Raw genomic sequence first — 24,840 nt, 5'->3', positions numbered from 1 at the left:
CCATACAAATAAACAATCAACAAAACTAAAACTAAATTTCCTCTTCATAAGGAATTCCTGCCCAGTAGTTGGTCATAGTGATAATACACTAATTAATAAATCTGAAATTTCAAATTTAATTAATTTATTTTTATTAATATTTTATTTTTGCTCATATGTCTGTGTGCCTCATATATGCCTGGTGCCCACAAAGGCCAGAAGAGGGCATTGGGTCCCCTGGAACTGGAGTTACAGATGGTTGTGAAGTGCCCTGTGGGGGCCTTATCCTCTGGAAGTGGACCCAGGACAGCCAGTGCTTTTAACTGATAAGCCTTCTTTCTAGTCCCCGTGGTTGTAAATCTCACAGTTTAGCTTAATTTACTCATGGACTTTACTATATTTCCACTAAAAACTGCAAAAGGGCTTCCTTCCCCATGTGCACATGAATGTAAGACTCCTGCAACAGGAGATGAATACCTTGGGTCTTTCTGAGGACTGAAGGAGCTGGACACGGGTTGTTTCAAAGCCTTTCCCTCTAATCGCAACTACAGAAGGCACCAGGCAGATTTGGACCTCCCCAAAGCCCAGGCTTCGCTCTTTTTGTTTGTTTGTTTTGTTTTCCTTGAGACAGGATTTCACTGGGTAGCCCTGGCTGTCTAGAAAAGACAGTAGACTGGGCTGGCCTTGAACTCACTGAGATCCTGCCGCCAAAGTGCTGGGATTAGAGGTGTGCACTACCAGCTGGGCAGTGGTGGTACATGCCTATAATCCCAGCACTTCGGAGGCAAAGGCAGGTGGATATCTGAGTTCGAGGCCAGCCTGGTCTACAGAGTGAGTTCCAGGACAGCCAGGGCTATACAGAGAAACCCTGTCTTCAAAAACCAAAACTAAAACAAACAAACAAACAAAAAAGGTGTACACTACCATTGCCTGGTGTTTGTATGACATTTAAAGGAATGGTCAGTTATCAGAGGGTTTCTTCAGCATCTTTCTCCTCACATGGTACTTAGCATGCATCTGTCCTTTCAGAAAGGAAAGCAGGAATGGACATGAAATCCTGGCAAGCTCCTGCAGCCAGTCAGAGGGGTTACTGACCAACCATCTCAGGAAGGTAGATCCATCAGGACTTAGGTGTTAGACAAATACCAGTGAGGGTCTGAGGATCTTTCATGGAGGACCTCCCCCCATCCCCAGGTTCAAGGTTACTTCAGTAAAATGGGGCAGATTTGTGCCTAGGCTACATATTGCCTCTGGCATACTTAGTCTTTCTTCTGTTTGCTCAAGACAGAGTCTCAAGTAGTCCAGGCTGGCCTTGAGTTTTCCTTAATAGCTGAGAATAGCTGAGTTTATGGCCCTGGTACCTCTCCCTCTCCAGGGCTGGATTATAACCCTGTATAGCTATCCCTGGTTTTTATTAAGCCAGGGCCTTGAGCTCTCAGGCTTGCCTATGCCCTACATGAGGTTGGCTTGTTTGTTTTTGTTTTGTCTTTTATTTTGTTTGTGTTTCAAGATAGGGTCCCTCTTTGTAGTCCTGGCTCAAACTCAGAGATTCACCTGTCTCTGCCTCTCTCCCAGGTTCTGGAATTAAAGGCGTGCATCTCCAGGCCTGGCTTTCACACCTGTCTTCTAATTCCAGGTTAGGGGCTGGACACGGCATCTTGTGCTTGTTATGCAAGCCCTCCACTAATTAGTTATACACACAACAGACTTCATTTATGTTTTTTTGGTGATTTGCTTTGGTTTGTTCTGTTTGCTTGCTTATTTATTTAGTGTGTGTGCATGTGTGTGTATGTGTGTACACGTGTGTGCATGTATGTGTGTGTGTGCATGTGTATGCACGTGTGTGTGTTTGAGCCCCATAGTTAATGCATTGAGATCAGAGGACAATCATGGGAATTACATCTCCTGTTTTACCTTGTTCTGAATTCAAGGCCAGCCAAGGCTACATAGCAAGGCCCTGTCTCAGCCTCCCAGCCCTACCTAACACACACCACACAAGATGTGAGTCTGATGACCTGAGTTTTATCTGAAGAACCCACAGAAGGATGAAGCAGAGACCCCGCTCTACGGGCCGGGCTCTGACAGCCATGCTGTGGCATACGTGCAGATACACACACATGCTGTTGTGTGATGAAACCTTTCCTGGGAGATGAAACATGCTAGTCTACTTACCCCAGATGGGGAACCCACGGCAGGCCAAGGTGTGGATACCACCGAAGGCCAACTTGGTAAACCAATGAGTTTTGCTGGGGTTTTCTATGGACTAGAAATAACTCAAAGTCCACCCCAGAATGATTGACAGCTCACAAAGCTGGGAACCTGGAACACACTGCACAGTCTGCAGACAGCTCGACAGGTTGGAGAGTGAACTTTCCAGGTGTCTCAGTGTTGGTCCAACCAGCTTGTTTGAGTGTGTGTGTGTGTGTTTCCCCCTGAGCCCCTGCTACAGAATGCATTCAGTTTCAGAACTCTTTTTTTTTTTAAGATTTATTTATTTTATGTATATGAATACACTGTAGCTGTCGTCAGATACATCAGAAGAAGGCATCTGATCTCATTACAGATGGCTGTAAGCCACCATGTGGTTGCTGGGAACTGAACTCAGGACCTCTGGAAGAGCAGTCAGTGCTCTTTGAACCACTGAGCCATCTCTCCAGCCAGGTTCAGGGACTCCTTGAAGCTATTTTTCTCTGGTTGTTTACCTCGCTGCTTAAGGGTCTCCCCTGCAAGGATGAAATGTTTCAGTGTAATACTAGAATGGAGCAGAATACCCGTATGCAGTCCTGAACTGGAATGCACAGAAAGAGAGGACTGTGGTTAGAGGGGCCCCGCCCACTGTGCGGAGGTTCAGGTGCCCCTGCGGCCCCGCATCTTCCTGTATCATGATTTGACAGTGGCAAATTTGACATCTCCCTTCCCATCCACAATCTCATTAAACTCCTAAGACCACTCTCCTTAGAGGGCTGACTGCCCTTGTTTTATGGATGGGAGATGGAGATGACACGGTGACAGGGGACAGAGGGGCTACCAGACATCCCGTACGCTCTGGGCTATCCCTCATATTACAGTTGTCTGACTTGGTAGCACGCTCCACTCCATCTCACGAGATGAGTGCTCCAAAGCGCTGTGCCATCCCGACACGGAGGCCTTCTCTGTGCTCCACTGCTCCGTCCAGCCGACACACCCAGTTGTGGTGGCCTCCAGGAGAGGCCAGTAGGCTGCAAGCCAGCTCACCTGTTGGCTCACCCACGCAGCCAGGACCTAGCTCTTTCATTCCCAGAAGACTCTTCCCTGGACCTTGTTCTTCCCAATCCGGTGTTCCGGATATCACTTCTGATGTCATTCTCACCTTTATGCTGCCTCTCCCACTCAGCTCCCTCAGTCTACTCAAAGCTCTTGCAACTGAGGCTAATTGTCATTTATAAAACATCAAGCTTGCCCTGACTGTACAAGCCTGTAGTCTGAGGGTCCCTGGAGGTTGTGGCAAGAAGATCTGAATGTTTGAGACCAGCCTGGGCATCTTAGTGAGACTCAAAAAAAAAAAAATAATAATAATAATAAAAAAATAAAGGTAAAAGAGGCTGGGTATGTGGCTGTAATCCCAGCATTTGGGAGGCAGAGACAAGAGGATCACAAGTTGAAGGCTATCCTGGACCCTGTAAAACACACACACACACACACACACACACACACACACACACACATACATAGCGTATGGTTATTGTCAATCTTCTCTGTAGGATGGACTGTAAACTCCCCAAAGGAGAGACCAAGGATTCGATCCTTAGCACCTAGTGGGTCTCATCAGATATTTTCAGAGTATGAACCTGCCAAACATCAGCCATGTCCCCAGATTCTTGGCTGGTGAGGCCCAGGGTACTGGAGAACGGAAGGTGCATGACCTTCTGACCTGGCCACAGTTCACAACTCTGGGGGCTGCAGGACATTCTGGAAACACGACTCAAGGCCAAGCTCTCTGGGACAGCAGTTCTGGGACAGTGTGTCCATGGGTAGAAGAATCAGGTGAATTTGGGGCCAGGAAAAGCTATCCTGAGAGTCGGAGCCCCCCAAACTCGTTAGAGGTCAGTAAGGAGAGGGAAGCTGGGCAGAGAGAAGCTAGAAGATTTTGAGTTACTTCCCTCAGCTTTTGGAGTATCGTTCTCATCATCGACATAGCTAGATTCTTCCACTGTCCTTGGTCATTCGAAATAGTTCCTCAACTGCTCAGTTTTGGATCAAGAGACCCTTCATTCGGGTTGCCAGTACTTGCTCTGTACATAAACACCATCTAAGACACGCTGACCGGCTCCATGGGTAAGGTGCTGGCCGGCCAGCCTGATGACTTGAGTTTGCCCCATGAGCCCACAAGGTCAATGGAGAGGAATGAGTATGGAGAGGCGCCCTCTGGCTTCTACATGTGAATCCTGAGCACACTTGAGCTCCTGCGTGCACACCCCCTCAAATAAATACAATAATGATAATTATAATTTAAAAAAAAAACATTATCTAAGGGGCTGGAGACATGGCTTAGCAGTTATGAGCACTGGCTGCTTTTCCAGAGGACCCAGTTTCAGTTCCCAGCACCCACCTGGCAGCTCACAACCGTCCGTAACTCCAGTTCCAGAGCCTTCTGAAAGCCTCACACAGACATACATTTAGGCAAAACACCAATGCACATCAAATTAAAACCAAACAAAAACCTATTAACACCTCATTGACTGTGGGGCACATGGGTTCTTCAAACTAGACATTATGTTAGAATAAGAGACAGACTTTTCCCCCATGAACTGTCTGCTCATTTGCTCAGCATGCAATGAGTGCTATGCGGAGCTTCTCACAAAGCTGCAGCCTCTGGGTCACAGCCCCTGCCTTCATGAAATTTACAGTTGGGGGAGGGAGGTGACAGACATGAATCCCTGATACTTGAGAGGCAGAGGCAGAGACAGGCAGATCTCTGTAAGTTCAAGGCCAGACTGGTTTACATAAGTTCTGGGACAGCCAGGACTGCACAATACTTTGTCTTAAAAGAGGTGTGTGTGTGTGTGGGAGGGAGGGGGGTGGTGACAGGGCAAAGGGCAGCTGCACCTACACAGAGCAGATGCATAGTGAAAGAGGGGTGACTCAGTCTCAAAGACTGGGGACCGGTACAGAAGGGGAGACCACTGCAGGATGATCCAACACTGGCTCCCCCACCTCCACCCCCACTCCCCTAGCTCTGGAGCTGCAGCAAGAACCCTACCGTGCCTGGGAAAGGGGACAAACTCCAGGCCACTAGGACTTCAATGCCCAAGGCGGAGAATCTGTCTCTATTCTCAGGGCGGCCAAAGATCCCTTGGGTATCAACACAGTGAGATTTTTGATAAGCGGTCATTGGGCCAGAAGAGCTCTATACTTCTGAGAAAAACCAGAAAGGAGGAGAGGCAAGCAGACCCTTGCTGAGGTTGTGTTCTGTACCCTGGCTGTGTTCTGGGGAGGCCTGAGGATAAACATGGCTTGAGAAATGCTTCAAAGGTAACAGACCCAGTGTTGTGTGAAGGAGGGTGAGGCAGAGGCTTAGTGTCTGGTTCTTACGCCTGGAGAAGTAATTTCTGGAGTAAGGTCGGCTTGGTCACCTGGGACAGAAGAGCTGAGGTGACACTGCAGTGTCACATAGGCTGATGGTTCTGCGGGAGTGAGGGCCAAGTGCTCATCCTGAGTCCTGTATCTTCATCTACAACGGTAGCTCTCGGATAGGTGAGGGCCGGGACCTGGGGCAACTATGTGGTTCTTCTCTGGGCATCTGCGTTCTTCAAGCATAGAGCAGCAAGCATCCATTAACCATCAATAAGATAGAAAACAGACTTTTAAAACACCAAATACCTCGCATCTTGTTAGAACACCCAGCACTATGTGAACTTGACCCTGAATAGTGGCATTTGGATTGGAGCCAGTTCTTAGGTGCTGAGACCCTTCCTGACCCTTTGCAGCAAGCCCAATTCCCATTTCGTTCAGTTCTCCACATCTTTCACCCTCGGGTCTGCAAAACACTAAGGCAGCTCAATAACATCATTTCCTATAACCGTGAGATCCTTCAGAAAAAAAAAATATCAGTGGCATCGGCGAGACATGGCTCAGAGTGGCAGAATCCTGGGTGCCTCCTCTGTGAAGGGGAGGCCTCCCTCATTGCTGTCCGTCATTACAAATGGAGCTATTGCCCAAGCGCAGGAAAACTCGTACTAGGAAAGAAGTAAAGCCTCACTTGTTTTCTCAGTTAACTTTCTCTCTTTGCAACAGGAAAAGATTTCCCAGTCCTATTTGTTTTTAAGCTCAAACACCAGCTTTACCTTTGGATGAGTTGTAACCGGTCTTTGGAAGACCCCATTGTAACCGGTCATTGTAAAAACCCCCACACCCAAACAAACCCCCAGTCACTGAAGAGTGGTTTCCTCCTGGTTATCCTTGCTTGGACAATTACCAATCCATTTCCTAGGCACTGCGAGGTTAGCAGAGGAGAGGCTCAGACCTCAGGGTCCATGATAATAACCGAGATTAGCATCTGTATGCCCCCGGGTTTACATCTACTTGGGCTCCCTCGGTGGCAGCCCCTCTTCCAAGCAGCCCTGTGGGGAGCACTTTGTTTTCTGAGAGATGCTTGGAGTCTAGCACACACAGGACTTTGTTAATTCGGGACCTGGAGGAGGAAGACCGGCAGACAACGGAAGCTGCTTCTCCAAAGGCCTCCCCGGAGTTAGCAATGACAGGAAAGTCTGGTTAGTTTCGGAATTGGGTCGGGGGTCCTTCCTGTCCCTCTGGTGCAGATGTTCTCATCCTTCCTAATGCTGCAACTGACCCTTTAGTACATACAGTTCCTCATGTTGTGATGACTCCCAACCATAACGTTATTTTCATCGCTACTTTATAACTGTAATTTTGCTATTTTATGAATTGTAACATACATTTCTGATTTGCAGAAGATCTGATATGCATTCCCAAAGGAGTTGCAACCCACAGGCTGAGAACTACTTCTCTAGGTCTTCTGTGACCACCCTTAAGAGTCTGTGCTCATCTGGTAAGACCTACTGTATGCCGGGACCATTAGATGTGGACAACCTCAAAGTGACACTCACTGTACTAAAGGGGAACAGCCCCTGTCCCTCTACGGGCTGCTGATAGCAATTCCCCACTAACAGGCTTGCCCATGCAGATCTTAACCAGCACCCAATAGGCAGAAATAGCGCTTCAGAGTGACTCTTTGATGAGTTTTTCAGGGCAATGGAAAGGAAGAAGCCCGGCGTGAATTAGATAGCCCCGTGTGACTAGAATCGTGAAGTGTATTTGTGTCTTGAGGTTCTAGATAGGAACCTGTCTGAAGCAAGGACAGTGTTCACAACACGAGGGTAGACCAGGGTTCTTCTGGGTTAAGTTCCACTTTGATTTTTTTTTTTTTTCATTCTTGGCAGGGAGGCAGGCGGGCTTATAACTCAGGGCATCCTCTGCTTCTGAACTACAGCCTGGCCTTGTTTTTGTTTCTGCTAGGACCATCTGAAACATCCACTCCGCTTTCTCAGCTCAGTCCACCCTGCCCTCAAGTCTTCTTCCCTTGAGAAACCACATGAGATCCCTCTACACGGAATAAGTCTGCATTCTCTGTTCTCCAATCTCAGTCCACTTTTGTGAGGATAGGGTGTCTTCTCATTCCCACCCTCCCTCTCCGTCGCTCCTCCTTGAGGACAGAAGCTGTTTTTTATTTTATTTTTAAAGAATCATTTATTTTATGTATATGAGTACACTGTCGCTGTCTTCAGACACACAAGAAGGGGCCATCAGATTCTGTACAGATGGTTGTGAGCCACCATGTGGTTACTGGGAATTGAACTCAGGACCTCCGGAAGAGCACTCAGTGCTCTTAACAGCTGAGCCATCTCTCCAGACCCAGAGGTTGTTTTAATAAGCCCACTGACATCCTACAGAGGTCTTGCCTAGCGCCTGGGACATCAGCTCTGAACTGGTGTCTGCTAAGTGACTGGAGAAACAAATGTGTGCGTCCATTTTGGTTTCCCCAAGCAAAGCTCTCCTTTTCTCTGATTGGGCAGTCTACTTCCTGAACCTCTGTCACCATATCAGCCTTTGTTTGGCCACTGGTCCTGGGTTAGACTTGCACCTGACTGGTATCTAGAATGTCTTCTGATTAGGACCAGCGAGTTTCCTTTCTGACTCTTGCCAGGGTCACGATGGAGCAGCCTCCGCCCTTCCTTGCTGTCCGTGATGAAACACTGGCTTTTGTTGTCATTGGCCTTCCTTTAGCATCTGTCCCATGCTGTCTACAGCATCACCTCTCCGTGGGACCTGGTCCTTTGTCTTTTGCTACAAGCCTCTCAGCAGTGATTTTCAGGAAATGAGAAAAGCAGGCAAAGATGAAAACAACTCACAGCTCTGCATCTGTGAATAAGTAGCATGCTCACTTGCTTCGGAATTCAAGAAGTCCAAAAAGTTATGGATTCCCCTCCCAACTCTGCCCATCAGCTATCCAGGGCTCTTGTTTTGGGGTAGGTGAATCTCTACATGATCATGTATTTAAATGTCTATTCTCACGCCACTTCTGCTGCATATTTCTGTCTTCACTGCTACAACAAGCATCCATGTCACGAGTCCTCCTCACTCCACACTCAGCACCTAACTTGAGTGCTCTGGACAGATACCTGGCAGACACCCTGGATCAGCTGACAGCGTGCCTGTAACGCTACAATATTTGATGAGTCAGGGCTTATGTCGTCTTTATTTGATTGTGAATCAGATGCGTTTTCATTCACTAAATTCGAGTTCTTCCCGAGATAAGGCAAGAAGTCCCGAGTGCCCCGCCAGCCTCACTTTCGTAACCTTACTTCCGTTTGTAAAGCTGCCAGCTGAGGATGGTTTAGGGCTCACTCACACATTCTTGGGGGAGGGGGGCGATTGTGCAAGAAATGTTGATATTTTCCAATTGTTTCTCTTTTCGGCTTTTGCAAGAAAAACTGTCCCTGCCTCACCCTGACCCCACCCCAAGAGGCACCATGAGCTTTTGCTCTTCCATCTTGTAACCTCTGAAAAAAAACGGAGAAAAGAACCAATACACAGAATCTTGTCCTCCTAGGGAGGAGGTTTTCTGCTTTTGCTTGTGGTCATTTTGAGCTGTCAAGAGTTTTGGGAGACACTTCTTGGCCTTGATTTGGCCCAAATCAGGCCCTTCTGTGAACCACCTCTCTTTGACACGTGCAGTGCAGAGAACTTACTTTTTTTTGAAGCCACTTCCTGTTCACTGCGCTTGCTGGCTTGCTGCTCAGAGGCCTCGGGCACAGGCTGACATCTCTCTGCTTCAGCTCTTCTCCAGACACCTAGCCAATGGGCTGTGAGCAAAGGGTCTGTGATTAACAGCCAGGCCCTTAGCTGTCTCCAGCCTAGTCTCCTGTCATAAGTCTGCTCTTTTGGTCTCTGCGACTTGCGTCTGCACCATGATTAGGGTTTGATTACTATCACCAAAGTGACTGAAAGATGGAAATAGAAGCCACAACAGGAAATAAACAACTGCAAATGAGACATTTTATTCCATATTCTCTGCCAGAAAACGATTAGAATCAAATTCATTCACAATAGCCTGGACTCCTAACTTTCTTTGCAAAAGGATCAGAATAGTCTGAAATCCGGCGCTCATGGGTCCCATTTGTGCCTGTGAGGCGAAAGAAGAGCCCTCCCTTTCTAGGCATACAAGCCAGGCAGAGTTCTCCTGCTGGCTTCAGGCTTCTGGCTTCTTTCTTGGAAAGGGAAGGAGTAAGAATGTGATGGGGTGGGGCTGGCTGTCAAGAAGGTTGGGATGTTAACAGATTCAGGGGATGCCAGGGAACCATAAAGCATCAGCCACTGCAGCTACTTGCCCAGCATCCCACCCACTACTCCCTCAAGTAGTAAAATGGAGGAGGAAAGCTGTGGAGAGAGGGCAAAATAGAGGTGACGCCTGAATTAAAACACCCACAATTACCCTAGATGGGAACATAGCTCTGCAAGTAGATGCATGTTCCATCCAGACAAGCTGTGACATCAGATTTAAGCTCCTGAAATACCCATTACACCTACTTGCCTCGTGTGTACCCAGGCCTTTCATGACAAAGGGGATTAGCACCCTCACATTTCCAGACTTCTCCAGATTGTCCATGTGGCCACTAAGCGTAATTAGAAGGATGACATCTGCTTTCTGTTTACTTAATTCTTCCTGTCACCTGTAGCCCAGTTTAGCCTCTCTTGTCTACTGAGAGAAATGGGACCCTGCAAGAACATGATCCTTCTCTCAAAAGCCTTAGAAAGTCTTTCAAGGCGGCATCTCACCTGAGGGCCACTGTTAGCACAAGCTGTCTACCCAGTGAGCCACAGAACTCCTCCATGAAATTACTTTTTAAAAAAGACTGCCTTTCTAAGGTTAATTTGTGTGTGTGTGTGTGTGTGTGTGTGTGTGTGTGTGAATGCAGTGCCAACACCAGAAGAGGGTGTCCGAACCTCCCGGAGCTTGAGTTACATGCAGTTATGGGGTACCTGACTTAGATGTGAGGAGGCAAACTTGGTCCCCTGAGAGAACACGCCCTGCTCTTTACATGTGAGCCACCTCCCCAGCCCCTTTCTATTCCGTTCTAGGATGACACATTTCCTAGACTGCATTTCTGTCTCTTCGGCCAGTCTCTACCTGTAATGGCGGGATCATCCCTCCTCCCTTCCTTCTTTGGTCTTCTTGACTGCTGTCTTCTTCCCCGGTTGCTTTAGGGTGTTCACACACAATTCTAATAAGGGATATTTTAATTTTTTGCAAAATTGCTATGCTACCCAGTGACTGCCTATGTGCCACTATCGGTCCTATACGGTTGGCCTGTTGTCTTCCTTCCACAACTTAGGGCGCCCTAGCCCGGAGAGGATCATGTGACAGAACTTGTTGGTTTTCTTTTCCATTCCTATGATTTTAGTGTGGTAGGGGAATGGTCCAAAAACCTAATTCGAAGTGTTGATTCCTACCTCGTTTGTGCTGCTAGTAACTGAACCCAGGGCCTCTAGTGAATTATACTTCCAGCTCTCTAAATATGCATCAAGTATCTATCAGGTTAGGAACAAATATTACTGGAAAGAAAGGGTATTTACAATTTATCTTTTCCGGAACATATAATTCCGGCGGGGAGAAATAAATATTACATTGCACATTTGGTAAAAATTCCTTACCCCACCCTCATGAATTTCATTACTGTCCTAATGTTACAGGTTCAAGCGAGTTTTCAAAAACCTAGTAAATATGTGGGGTCGGATCACCATGCCAACTAGTAGACTCAGTAACATTTAACACTCTAGTTCTATCTTCAGACCAGCACCCAGGACTTTTGCTTGACCTTTTCTGCTTCAGGCAGTCACCTGCATCTGGGGAGAGCTTTCTCTGGAACCCGAGGTCAATGGATAAACTCTCTGACCCTAAGCAGGCCCCGCATGAGACTGAATGCTCCAAGCAGGTCTGCTCTCCGGGTAACGTTCGCGCGCCGGGAGGCCGAGTGGCGGGAGACGGAGGTCTTCCAGGCCGGGAGGAAACCTGCCGGCGGCGCGCAGGCGAGCTGCACCCCTCCTCCCTCCAGGATGCTGCCCCTCGCTGCTCGTCAGCCTGCCAAATGCATTCCAGAGCTGTGCACAAGACACACTTCTCCAGGCAGTCCTAGAAACCCGAGCCCGGAGCGGGAGAGGGCGGGAGGGAGCGCGGCGGCCGCTGAGGTCACATTCGCGCCGCCTCTCCGCCCTCGGCCGCCCGGCTGTTCCCTCTAGCGCACACTTCCCAGGGCCTCTGTCCTGGCCGGTGTAAATGTCTTTGAAACAGACAGAGATCTCCTCCCCTTTCCAAGGGATCCGCCGCCAGGGCCTTAAAACAAAACGAATGAATGAAGCGCCCGGGCGAGCTCCGTTGGTCTAAATCGGGCCACTGACCGGCTCATTCCGCTCCAAACTCGCCCGCTCCATGCCCCCAGCTCTTCCGATTTCTCCCAGCTCCCGCTGGGTCTCCGCCGACCCCCGGGGCCGTCTCGGCCTCCCACCTCCCTCCGCCCGTGGGTACCCCTCTGCAGACCTGGGAGAGGGTGGCGGTAACTGGGAAGGGGGTTGAAATAGCTTTTAGAAACCCGATCTGTTGTTTGCGAAACACAATCGCTTTTTTTTTTTTTTAAAGCGACAGGGTGTCTAGACGGCCACGTGACGAGGCCGGAGCCGGGCGCGCCACTGCGCAGTGGAACCAGCCGAGCGGAGGGACGAGTGGGGGGGCGGGAAGGAGGCGGCGGCGGCTGGGGGCGGGGGAGGGAGGGGTAGAGGGGGGAGGGAAGGGGGCGGAGGCGGGAGGCCTTGCGGGAGGCGGCGAGCCTTGGGCACATTCGTTCGCTGATCGGCGCACAGAGGATCTTGTCCCCGAGCTGCGCCAGCAGAGCCAGCCGGGCGCCTCGCTCGGTCCGCTCGCCGCGCCGGAGAGAGCTGCCTGAGACGCAGCCAGCCAGCCGGCGCCACGCCGCCGAGCGCTCGGCCCCGGAGTCCCTGAGTGCGGCGCGGCGAGCCCCCAGCGGCGGCAGAAGGACTCGAGCGCCAGGAGAGGGCGGACGGGGGACGAGGAAGCTCCCGGGCGCGACGAAGAGAGTCTCGGAGGAAGAGGCTGCGAGAGGACACCCGGGCCTCCTGCCGCCACTGTCGGGTCGGGGCCAGCAGCTCTTGCGAGCAGCCCCGGCGGCCACCCGCGGCCAGGAGAAGGGGCACCGGCGGCCCCCACACTAGCTTGTGCCCTTGGGGACGAGAGCTTGCGACCCGCCGGAGCCCGCCGCCGCGCCGCCCTCCCCCGCGCTGACAGCCCCCCGGGGCGCCGCCGCCGCCGCCGCCGCAGCATCTTCAGTCCCTGCTTCCCCAGCGCGGAGGAAGTCCCTGCCGAGGACCTGGGCCCCCGGGAGCGCAGGAGGAAAGACCAGAGACTCTTAAAACACCCAGATACGCAAGATTGAAGCAGCCTAGCCAGACCTTTCTGTGGATTAAAAGGAATAAGATTTTTTTTTTGGCAGAAGAAAAGGAAGATCGGCGGGGTTCAGCAAGGAAAAAAGGGGGGGATGTAACTCGTGGATACGTTTCCCCCCACCCTTCCAACATCTTGTTCTACTTTGTAAACATTTTCTCTTTTAAACCCGGCCTCCATCCGGTGCCCTCCAGACCTCTGAGGTGCGAGAAGGTGGTGTGTTTTTTCATTGGGGGCTTTGCATATTTTGGTTTTTGGGTTTTTGAGAGACCCTCTAGACATCTCACGAGGGCTGAAGTCTACTCGGCCCCCCTCAAGTCTTCGCGTGCACAGAATTCGAGGAGATCCTGTTACTAAGGATATAGAAGAAAAAAATAAATCGTGTGCCTGCCTTTTTTTTTTAATTGCCTGCTTCTCCCCACCCCCAAATTAAGTTGCTTAGCAAGGGGGAAAGAGGCTTTTTCCTCCCTTCAGTAGCTCAGCCTAACGTCTTTCGTTTTTTTTTTTTTTTTTTGCCCCCGAGGATCTTCTATGTAGGAAGCCGAGGCTGGCGAGCCCGACACTCGGGAGCCACTGTAGGGGGGCCTTTTTTTGGGGAGGCGTTGACCCGGGCTGCCTCGGCCGCCCCCAGGGAAGCGGCGGCCGCGTTCCTCCGGGGCACGCCGGGGCCCGAGAGCCGCGCAGGGCGCCGGCCACGCCGGGTGGGGCAGCCGAAGCGCAGGCCCCCGATCCCCGGCGGGCGCCCCTGGGCCCCCGCGCGCGCCCCGGCCTCCGGGAGACTGGCGCATGCCACGGAGCGCCCCTCGGGCCGCCGCCGCTTCTGCCCGGGCCCCTGCTGTTGCTGCTGTCGCCTGCGCCTGCTGCCCCAACTCGGCGCCCGACTTCTTCATGGTGTGCGGAGGTCATGTTCGCTCCTTAGCCGGCAAACGACTTTTCTCCTCGCCTCCTCGCCCCGCATGTTCAGGACCAAACGATCTGCGCTCGTCCGGCGTCTCTGGAGGAGCCGTGCGCCCGGCGGCGAGGACGAGGAGGAGGGCGTGGGGGGTGGCGGCGGCGGAGGCGAGCTGCGGGGAGAAGGGGCGACGGACGGCCGGGCTTATGGGGCTGGTGGCGGCGGTGCGGGCAGGGCTGGCTGCTGCCTGGGTAAGGCAGTACGAGGTGCCAAAGGTCACCACCATCCCCATCCCCCAGCCTCCGGTGCCGGGGCGGCCGGGGGCGCCGAGGCAGATCTGAAGGCGCTCACGCACTCGGTGCTCAAGAAACTCAAGGAGCGGCAGCTGGAGCTGCTGCTTCAGGCCGTGGAGTCCCGCGGCGGTACGCGCACCGCGTGCCTCCTGCTGCCCGGCCGCCTGGACTGCAGGCTGGGCCCGGGGGCGCCCGCCAGCGCGCAGCCCGCGCAGCCGCCCTCGTCCTACTCGCTCCCCCTCCTGCTGTGCAAAGTGTTCAGGTGGCCGGATCTCAGGCATTCCTCGGAAGTCAAGAGGCTGTGTTGCTGTGAATCTTATGGGAAGATCAACCCCGAGCTGGTGTGCTGCAACCCCCATCACCTTAGTCGACTCTGTGAACTAGGTAAGAAGTTGTTCTGAGGCCACCTTTCGTTCCCTCTGGCGTGGAGATGCTGGTAGAAATGCTCGAGGGTTATGTGTATAACCTCCTGGAGGAGACATGATCTAAATCAGAGAAGGGACGAGGGGAACTCTGACATTTCCTTGGGGTTCCCTTTCAAGATTTTCTCTATTGCCCCCCCTCAACCTCCAGAGGAGGGGACCCAGGGATACTACTGCTTATCCTCATACTGAACAGACATGCTGCGGAAAGCGAGACACTCTCATTTCCGGGTCTGCAAGGGGGATACAGAGGGAAGTGGGGATCATGCTTTCCCCGCACCCGGAAAGGCGATGAGGTGTGTGGCCGAGTTGGATTCGGCCCAAGTCCGCCAAGGAAGGCTGGGAGAAACTAGCATTAAAAGCTGGAAAGTCTCTCCTTTAGTAAATAAGGACAGTCACGTGGGACACGAGTGGCCCAGATACTGTCCTGGCCTCGGGGCTTTGGAGTTTGGGAGCAGTAGTAGGATGGAGACTGAACTGGGTACCCAGTCTCTGCTGTGCTGGCGTCAGGGTGAGAAGGAACAAACTTCCTGGAGAAGTTGGATGGCCTCTACTTTTTTACCTTGATTTCGTACAGAAAAGCATAAATTAGTGGTCCTTAGAATGTCCGACAGTCCCACCCCCTGCGTTTCCGTGCTGTCCCACTCTGCTCCATAACTGGCCTGGGCTTCGTGGCTGGGACCCTGAGCAGGTTCTTCCCCATATTATCCTGCTAGGTTTCCCATGCCTTTTCTTTGCTCCTTGTCTTTGTGCTCAGGGTAGAGGAGCATACCCTACTCCCCGCAAATCTTCCAAGTTCACTAGCATCACACTTGGGGTGTTTTTTTCTCAGGTGGGCTGGGTAGGATTCCCTAGTTGAGTGCGTGGGTGCCAAGCTCAGCAGCGTGGGCGGAGGTAACTTGTGCTCCTAGAGGCGGGGAGGGCCGGGGAAGCGGGATCTGTAGTTGTAGGACACTGAGCAGGCCCCGGCGCCCCCCACCCTACGGATTGTTCAGTGCGCGACCCAGCCACTGGAGCTCCGGCCCAGCCGGTGGTTTCCAGCCCGGCCCGCCGAGCGCGGCGGCGGCGGCGGCGGCCGCAGACGTGGAGGAGCAGAGAGCCGAGGCTGGCGCCAGGCGGCCTCTTTTGTTTATCTGACAGCTAAATATCAAGGCAATCACCGCCTCGCGGCCCTGCCTCCAACCCCCACAGCTAAGACAAACAGTTGGGCTAAAGAATGCCTGAGTTATCATAAGTTTCTATCTGTTTCTCATGGCTCAGCCTTTATATCCTTTTACTTTTTTAATTTCAGAGTCTCCCCCTCCTCCTTACTCCAGATACCCAATGGATTTTCTCAAACCAACTGGTGAGTAGATGGTTTTCAAGTCTTTCCTTTCCTAGAACCCTGGTTTTTGTGTCTACGTTGGGGTCTGGGGTGGTGCTTGGGTTGCTTAAAGCAATTTTCCTCTATTGTAAATTTGGTGGATTTTTCTCTTGTTGTGATTGGATCTTTCCCCCCATAAAGATTGCTTCCCCCCTAGATATGTTTTACAACTTGTTCCTTTTTTTTTAATGTATTTGAACTGTGTGACGGAAGTTAGCTTAGCTGTAACACATGGAGGCTTTTAATCCACTGAATGTCTTGGGAGCCAAATAGAACAGGTTGATGGAAACATTCGGAAGTTCTGTAAGTGCCAGAAGAATCTGTGGGTAGGGATGGGTAAATGGATGAGGAGAGATTCTGGCGAGAAGCTTCCGTTTGGAGTAACACACTAGGCTCAGCAGTGCAACAAGTTTAGAGGAGATTGTGTTCCCCCTGTTCAGTCCCCCACACGTCTGCCTTCTCCTGGGGTTTTCTCAGACTTCTTGGTAGAGAGACCATCAAAGTTTTCAGCACAGCTCTGCCTGCCTGTTGCTTTCTCGCCGGATGGCAGAGCGCCAGGGCAGAAGCCCATTTGAGACTGGCACCAGCCCTGTTGTGGTTGTCTGCATTCAACTTCTGGCTGGCAGTCGCAGGGCCCATCCCTTCGAGCTGACAGTGCCAGGGGACAGGGTCAGCAAAACAGATGGGGGGTGGCTGCAGGGACAAGTCCCGCTTCCTTCTTACAGTGGAAGAATTGCAGAATGGTTTGCTGCAAGTCCTGGTTTTAGCTTTGTCTTTTGTGTCTGTTCTGTGGTGCTTACAAAAAAAAAAAGTAACACTTGTGACGTCTTCGCTTTGCCAAGGAGAGGGAAGAGTGAAGGGCTGGGCACCGTTTAGCTCTTGGAACCTTTTGCCTCATGAGTTTTGGCTGTTGCACAGGCGGCTTCCCCCTCCCCCCCATTTTTCGGGGACTTTGTCATAAATTAAATGCTTAATGAATGTGTAAGCAAAGCCCGCTAGTCCTCCCTCCACATGCTTCGCCAGTTCCCTCAAGTTGGGAAGGCGTTGCTACTTGCCTGGTGTCTGTCTTTAATAGGTGGCCTGCAGAGTCTGTGATATTTTGCTTTCGATTTACAAAACACCAGATAAATGGTCATTAATGACAAGATAACCGGCTCTCTGTATTTGCAACAAACTTTAACTGGCATTAGCAAACTCTGAGGGCTATAGCTTGTCATTGACTTTGCAGCTTAAAGAATCCAGAATTGTTTCATGAGGTCACTTCTGGGGGGGGGATCCACCTGAGTTTTTTCTTTTGGCTTTGCATTTCTTCATTCGTCTTTCAAATGTGGCCTGTTCACCTTACACAGAAAGCGAAGCCTCTGAAGCCCCAGAGGTGAGGACAGCTCTGTTAGAGGTTCCCCTAAAGTCCAGACTCCATAGCAAAGAAGGACTGTGTGTTCTTGGATTTGCCAAAAAGATACTGGGTAAATCTGTTCGTTCACAAGATTTAAGCAGTCATTCTAGCAGGCCAGGACCTCATTTTCGGGGAGTGGAGTGATATATTTATTCATTAGCAAGTGTTGACATTAGGTAGCAAAATGTGTGTAAACAGAGAAGCCACAAAGACAGGAATGTGCCATTTCCTAGGAGGGGAGCAACCTTCCCCAGATCAGCCAATAGGAAGCGATTAACCTGCCAATCGGAACCGCGAGCAGCTGGTTACTCACCCCAAATGTTTTGCTTCAAACAAAACAAGAAAAGACCCAAACTCAGGCACCACCGGGTAGAGTAGGGAACGAATGGAACCAGAAAAGTCCCTGTTGAGGAGTGGTCCGGACAACAGAGCTGAGTTCAGGGACTGGCCTAAGGGACTAGTCTAGGTCCCATTTGCTGGTTGTGGTGACCCAGGGGTGTTGTAGCTAGAGATGCAGGGCACTTTCTCAGCCCCCCTCCTCCCACATCCCCCCTAGTGTGTGAGAAAGTGTTGACCTGGGGATTTAGATATTCTTTCTCTGCTTGAGGTTGAGTGGTGTTGGGTTACATAGGTGAAACAGAAAATAGGGTTTTACAGTGGACAACTGTTAAAATCTTAATGAGCCCAGTACAACTGAGGGAACCCCTCTTGAGGTCTCCTGCTTCAGATGAGGCAGAGGGAAAGGCTCTGGGGCCTTGTATACTTGGTCTGCTGAGGGAGCCTTTGGAGGTTGAACTTGAAGATCTGTGATGACACTAGCCTCTTGAAGGGCCTACACCCGGCTATTTCCCAAAACAGCTGTGTGCAAGGAGTCTTGCCTGGACCTCAGGGCAGGAGTGACTGTGACTTGTGGCTTTTTTTGCAAGGCATGAAGGTACTCCCCGCTTTTCCATCCCGCAAGGAAGAAGGGTTTGCTCTTTCTGTTCCCACTTCTCACCTTAGACAGAGATGCTGGAGGGAGATCCTGGACAGACAGGCTCTGGCCCTTCTCAGCTCTGCACCTGCTGCTGAAAGGGAAGAGGACTGGCGGTGGGCATGGCCTCTCCTGGGACAACCTCCGAAGCCTACCGCAATGGCTGGCATCTTGAGCTGCCATCTGGCCTCTCTTAATTTAGGTCTCTTAACTTTTCCAAGTCCCTGTAAGGAATGATTAGGTCATTCATTCATTTATTCGGTTGTTGCTTCTTCCATCAGTCATTACACACAGCAGTGCTGGGGAAAGTCAGAAGAGCTAAGTGGGAAAGACCCTTACAAGTCCCCCAAGCCCTGCCTTGCACTTCTTGGAACTCCTGGGAGAAGGGGACATGTGTCTTTGTTGCACAGAACCCAGGGCTTCATTGGGTGTTTGGTCATGCACAGTGGTAGAGGAGGGTCTGAACAGCCCAGCGCTGCTGTCTGCGAGGCTGGGCTCTGGGGAGCAGGAGATAGTGGTGTGAAAGGAGAGATTCTGACTTGAGAGTTCTCTTTGCAGAGTCTCTGGGTGGACTCTAGTCACCAGAGACTGGCTCAGCCTGGCCAACTCCAGGGTAGAAGGCTTGGGAATGGAAGCCCTGGTATAGGACCTGGACTTGGAGGGGGATGGCTCAGCTCCTTGGGTGGCCCCTGGCCTAGTCAAGTGGCACCTCAGTTTACCTGGGTGCCTCTCCGAATGCCTCGCTGCCTCACAGGGGTGGTAGGGAGGCCTAATTAACGTGTGTAAATCCCTCCTAAGATCAAAGGCGATGCAGAGGGCAGAGCACATTTCATAAAAATCACTTGTGGTTGCATCTTGGAGCTGGTTCACCTTTGATGTGAGACAGGCTGACACGCTGACTGAGGTCTCCAGGCTCTGCCTTTGAAATACACCTTGCCCCTGGCAGGCAGCCAGCTAGAGCTGGGGGGGAAGTGGCCACGGGGTGTCTTCCATTTGGGGGGAGCATGTAGGGGAAAGGGAACGAGAAGCCAATCTCTAGAAAATGGTGGGGCCAGAAAGTACAAACTTGCATCATATGCCAAGGAACTCCTCCTTCGGGTGCCCCCTCATTGTTTTGCGTTTGAATGAAGCCTGGTCCTGTGAAGCTGTGTATTCCTGGTAGGAATTATCCTCTCCCCGTTGAAGAAATGAGATGTAGACAGTCTTCTCTTACCCCCAGCTGGTCCCTCCTCCATGCTCCCTCCCGTTTAGAAGAGGTTTTCCTTTAATTTTTAAACACACAGTGGGCAAATACTATATATACCACATCTCTTTCCAACCCACTGCAGCCTTGGGGAGAGACACTTCATAAGAGGGCGGGATCTTCAGCAGAGACTTCTGGGCAGGATAACCCTCCCTTGGTCAGGAACTAGAGGACCATCCTGGGCTGCCTCTTGTCCTAGGCTGTCCTGTTTGCCTCTAGGCTACTCTTTTTGCTTTGAGTAACCATTCACCCTTGTGGCCAAAGAGATATCTGCTAATGCCTGGTAGTGGGGTGGGAGTGCTGGAGTCTGTACAATCCAGAAGTGCATTTGCTTTTCTGGGGCCAAACTGTCTGTGGGACTTAGCAAGAAGTTTGACATTGGCAGTGGTGCAGAAGAAGCTTACAGGGGCCTGTTGTGCACTTGTGCTCCAGGGGACTGATTAGTTGTGGTTCATGGGCATTATTTTTGTTGTGCTCGACTGGAGAGTATTTGCAGAGTCTGTCTCTTTCTCAGCTGGCATTGTCATCGTCCTTGTTAACATCGAGCTCACTGTTCAGATCACCTGGGAGTTGGCAAGAGGGGTTGAGGACACGGAAGCTGCCCACTAAGGTCTAGTAAAGAAAATGGCAGCTAGCGTGCCAGAAAGATTGTGTATAGGTCCTGAGGCAGGCAGCCTTGTAGAACCTAAGAGTGTGAGCAGGGTCTCCAGATGTGTGTTCGGACCAGCCTGCAAGTAGGTAGGAAGTGTCCCTCCAGCCGGGTCCTTGCTGAGAAGTCTGTCTTGACCTGACTTCTGGGTGACACACGTGAATCCATGATAGAACTGGTAGAAATTAGTGAACCTGTGGGATATCTTTCTAAAGGCCAGAGTGAGACCCTTGTCTCTGGGAGTGGGAGGAAGGAGGCTTTGCACTTGATGGGGGAAGATGGGACAGGGTTGACAAAGTACACCTCGAACCTTCCTTGACCTTGGGAGTTACCTGAGCTCAATGGGAGACTTATAATGGAAGAGAATTCCAGGCTGTCTGTGATTACACCTGACCTGACTAATGATTAACTGGCCGCCTGGAGCCTAGACGGGTGACAAGGGGCTGTGGTCTGTCTTAGGCCGGACCATGATCCGAGTATAGACCATTAATAATCTTCCTTGAGGCTGCGAATCAGCCCTTTGGAATGTGTGGTCTCTTCTTTCATGCTGCTCAGTGTTCGTCAGAATGAGTGAGTGCTGATGGTTTTTATTTGTGAATTGACTTTCCTCTCTTCTGACTGCAGCAGACTGTCCAGATGTTGTACCTTCCTCCGCTGAAACCGGGGGAACGAATTATCTGGCCCCTGGGGGGCCTTCAGGTAAGACACTTTCTCTTTTCCTAGAGATTGCTGGAGGCTAAACGAATGGGGGCGTGGCCTTCAGCCACCCCAGGTGGTCTGCAACTGTGCTCATTTACATATGCTTTAAACTGGACACGCCCTGCGACTGGGCATCTCACTCTGGGGTCCTTTTAGTGCCAATACCTTGTCCTTCCCAGGAGTGGAGCTCTGTTGTGCTTCGAGCTTCAGGGCTATTTTTTGTTTTTTGTTTTTTATGTTGAGTGTGTGTGTCATTCCTCACATGAGGTCAGAGGATGAGCCGTAGGGGTTATTTCTCTTCTTCTACCCTCTAGGCTTCAGGGACTGAGCCCAGGTAAAGCTGGGTGGTGGGCGCTTTGATTCTTAGAGCTCCTCTTCCTAAAGGATCCACCTTACTCTCCCTCCTGGTTTTTAAAGCAATCCCTGACTTAACGTCCATTTATTAACATTGGCATGATCTCACGTGCTTACATGCTTCCTTTGCTCTTGCATGCGTGCCTTGAAGGACACAGACCCACTTTTAAGAGGCATAGCCCAGGTGCAAGATGGATCTCAGCAGACTGGGGTTCTGGAGCAACAGGGCAGGGCCTGCTGTAGATAAACAGTTACCGTAGCTGTCCTCAGCTGGACAGGCTTTTTCTGGGCCCTGGAGAGATGGTGCTGGGGGAGGGGCCCTGGGGAAAGCCTGTGGATTATTATCTCAGAGGACAAGAGGGGATATTACGGCAACTTCGCTCTGGGACTGTGCTTTCTTTTCTAAGAACGTTTTCTTCCTTTCCGCGCACCCTTCCACGTCATTATTTTCTAAGAACTAGTTAAAGCTGGAGAGAAGGTAACCAAGGATGGAGAATTCCAGGACAGTTCTGGGCACTCAGCGGGGCCGGCCTTTGGGAGGTCCTGGTGTAGCATCCCTTAGTGGAAGTTATGGGACCTCCCATAGACCTGTTGCAGGGTGGCTCCTCACGTGAGAGACTTACTGTTGATGCGTTTCTCCTGTGTGTTGGAGATGCAGTTCAATCTGGACTCACATCCCGGTCTCTCCCCTGCAGGAGTGGAGCCTGCTGGGGAATGGCTGGGGGAGACCCTGTTTGTTTTGATTCCAGTGCAGTGTACTCGGACTGTTATCTGAGACTGAGGGTATTGTTTACTCAAAGCTTCTAATGAGAACTGAGCAGGAAAAGCGGGGCCCCAGGGGGGGGGGGAGGTGGGAGTGGGTCTTCGAAGCCCAGGAGAAGGCTCCGTGGTTTTGCTTTCGAAGGCTGAAATGAGGTGGGAGTTGTTGAGAGAAAGAAGAAACAAGAGAGGAAGAGTCTGCACAGAATAACACACTCAGGATGTTGTTGGCTTGTTATATTTTTTAAGCCCTGGGTGTGCAGGGAGGGGCCCCAGAGTCTCCAAACCACATAAAATAAGCAAGGGAAGTGGAGCTTTTCGGAAGGTTTGTCTTATTGATAACATCTTGTCTGTCTCCTCTACTGGAGGAAATGACGACACCAGGCTGAGAACCACCGGCCTGAGAGTTCCTCGCCCCGCCCAAGGAGCCAAGCGCCATGACCTGGTCAGCCAACCTTGTTTCCCAGTTCCCAAAGTCCTTCCAGTTCTAGAGAGAAGCTGGGAAGCAACATTCTAGTGCCCCACCCCCACCCCCAGCCCCACCCCAACCCCGGGCCCCTGGTGACTGAGTGCAGCCCCTTAGATGGATGAGGTCTGTTAGGGTGCAGTAGTGTGTCTTGCAAGGGACGGCAGGATATAACAAAACTGCAGAAAGAAAAAGAGGGGGCTGGGCGTGGAGGCCACCACATGAAAGAGCATTTGTTTTGAATTTCAGCTCTTGGTTTACTAATTCCCAAGGCTTCGAAGTTGGAGCGCTTTCTTCTTTCTGTACGTAGTTGGGGCTGTGTAGTAATAATGTGCTCGGGATGCGGTTGTAGGAAGAACGTTTTGGGTTGATGCCAATAGTTTGGGGGGGGGGTATCTAGAGTTGAGGTGAAGGAGCACAGAGAGAAACTACCTCTACTTTGTCCTGTGACTGCCCTCAAAGGCTGGTTTCATGAGCTCGGGCAGAAGGGTTTGTACCTTCTGGAAGGCCAAGCCTCCTTTTTACAGAGGTGGTGCTGTGTGTGTGTGTGTGTGTGTGTGTGTGTGTGTGTGTGTTGAGAGCTCTTAATAGGCAGGGGCGGCTGAATGAGGCCCGAGAAGATGGGAAGAGGCTCCTGTGGTAGACGCTGGGGTGAGGCGGGGCTGGAGCAGGTTGGGCATCAATCAAGGTGGGGGGTAGAGTGACCCCCCCAAATAACCTCTGGGAGCCTCTTTCTTTCACAGGCCCTGTGTGCCGCTCTCCTTCCTGTCCTGCCCTGGCTGAGAGCGGGCTTAATGAATGGGGCTCAGTTTAGGGTGGGAGGAAGGTCGTCAGCGAGAGCCAGGGCTTGATTCTCTTGGCAAGGGAAGAAGGGAAAGAGAAAGCAGCCGAATGTGAAAATGTGGTGCCTCGGAGATGGGGGTGGGTGTGCTCAAAGGCCCAGCCCCTCCTGAAATGCAGGGGTGACTCCAAGGCTGGTCCTTCCCTTTCCTGAGCCTTGCTGAGGGCCAGCTAGAGGAAGGGGAGTGGGCGGGGACCAGTCCAGTCCTGGGAGCAGCACTCTGGCTTCAGGTTGGAATTCCAGCCTTGCAGTGTGCAGGGAGGGCAGGGGGTGTGTGTGTGTGTGACAGGCCGGGTCCGCGGGGACCTGCAGTGAAGCACACCCCACCCATGCGAGTTTCCTCAGTCTGGGAAAAAGGGACATTTTTAGAAGGCAATAATTTGGTTCCAGGAGATTGTACTTTCTCATTTCTGACAGCCGGCTCTCTGAGACAGATGGGTTGCTCTGCGCAGGCTTGTGAGTGTGTGCGCTCACACGCTGCAGACAGACAGACAGACAGCCGACGAGCTCATGTGTTGACACTTGAGCAGAGAGATGCCATGCCTACAGGCAGGGTCTTGAGAGACTCTGGGGCCCTGCTCTGGTGAGGTGTATACTGTGTGGGGACTGGTATTTGTGTCGGTTCGGAACTGCAGTTTGGTAGCCGGGGTTTAGCTTTGTCTCTGGACACTGATGTCTTTTGGAAGGCCTGCAAAACCAGGTCAGGTCCTTGCTACTGCTGCAAGGACCTGAATGAATCGGGGAGACCCACCTTGGCAAGAGCTGCCATAGCCGAGAAACTTCTCTGGAGCTCAGTGGAGGAGAAGGGAAGGGTACCCGTCTAGGCCCTGCAGCAGAACTGCTCTCAGCCCAGCGACTTTGCAGACTCCCTCTAGAGTGAGGGGAGGGGGGGAATTCCCACGGACTGGGATGGGGGTGGGGCTGAGGGATGGATATCCGGGGACACGAAGTCTTAGGGGCATTGAAGAAATCCCATCTCTCCCGTCTATGAAGTCCTGTTTATGTGGAGGGGTAAGGGGAGCTAGCTAGTTCCTTTGCTTAAGGTCTTAACTTTTGGTGTCCAGGTTTGGGGTGGACAGGTTTTGAGTCAGTACCAAGTCAACTACAAGGACAAGTCTGTTTCCTCTTTGCTCCCTGCTGGCGTCTGCCTTCGCGTCTGAGGAGAACCTTCAAAACACATATATAATCTGAAATGCTGCCCTGGCTCTGTCCACAGTGACTTGGGCTCAAACCAAGCAGCTCTCAGGGAAGATGGCTACATTGTGATCTAAGAAAGCCATTCAGCTCAACGTGAGGAAGTTCTTGTCTGGCATGAGCTTGTGATTCTGAAGTGGGGAGGCTGCGCCTTAGGTGTGTGCTCTGTTTCCAGTGTCTCTTCCTCATGCCTGCAAACAGGTGACCTCTGGTCTGGTTTGGCTGTTGTTTCCAGTACACTTGGAGGGGAGGGTGGTTCGCTCACACACTGAGCTCACACCTGTTAGGAAGGACAGGCTTGGGGG

The 24,840-nt window shown here is 51.5% G+C and overlaps 1 protein-coding gene across 3 annotated transcripts in view; it reads left to right on the top strand.

Moving 5' to 3' along the window:
- The first annotated feature begins 12,376 nt into the window (after nucleotides 1–12,376).
- Nucleotides 12,377–24,840, top strand: part of Smad7 (SMAD family member 7) — a 28,071-nt gene continuing 15,607 nt past the window's right edge. Inside the window, exons 1-3 of one of the 3 annotated variants that reach the window (XM_052155714.1) lie at nucleotides 12,378–14,560; nucleotides 15,890–15,943; nucleotides 20,850–20,921. In XM_052155714.1, coding sequence (XP_052011674.1) covers nucleotides 13,948–14,560; nucleotides 15,890–15,943; nucleotides 20,850–20,921 — 739 coding nt within the window. In that variant the 5' untranslated portion in view covers nucleotides 12,378–13,947. Of the gene's footprint in view, nucleotides 14,561–15,889; nucleotides 15,944–20,846; nucleotides 20,922–24,840 lie in introns of all 3 variants that reach the window. The other 2 variants (XM_052155713.1, XM_052155716.1) reach the window with 2 other exon arrangements.

This window comes from Apodemus sylvaticus, chromosome 13, assembly GCF_947179515.1.
Source record: "Apodemus sylvaticus chromosome 13, mApoSyl1.1, whole genome shotgun sequence".
NCBI lineage: Eukaryota > Metazoa > Chordata > Mammalia > Rodentia > Muridae > Apodemus > Apodemus sylvaticus.
Note: the sequence above shows the minus strand (reverse complement) of the source record. Positions and strands in the feature narration are given on the sequence as shown.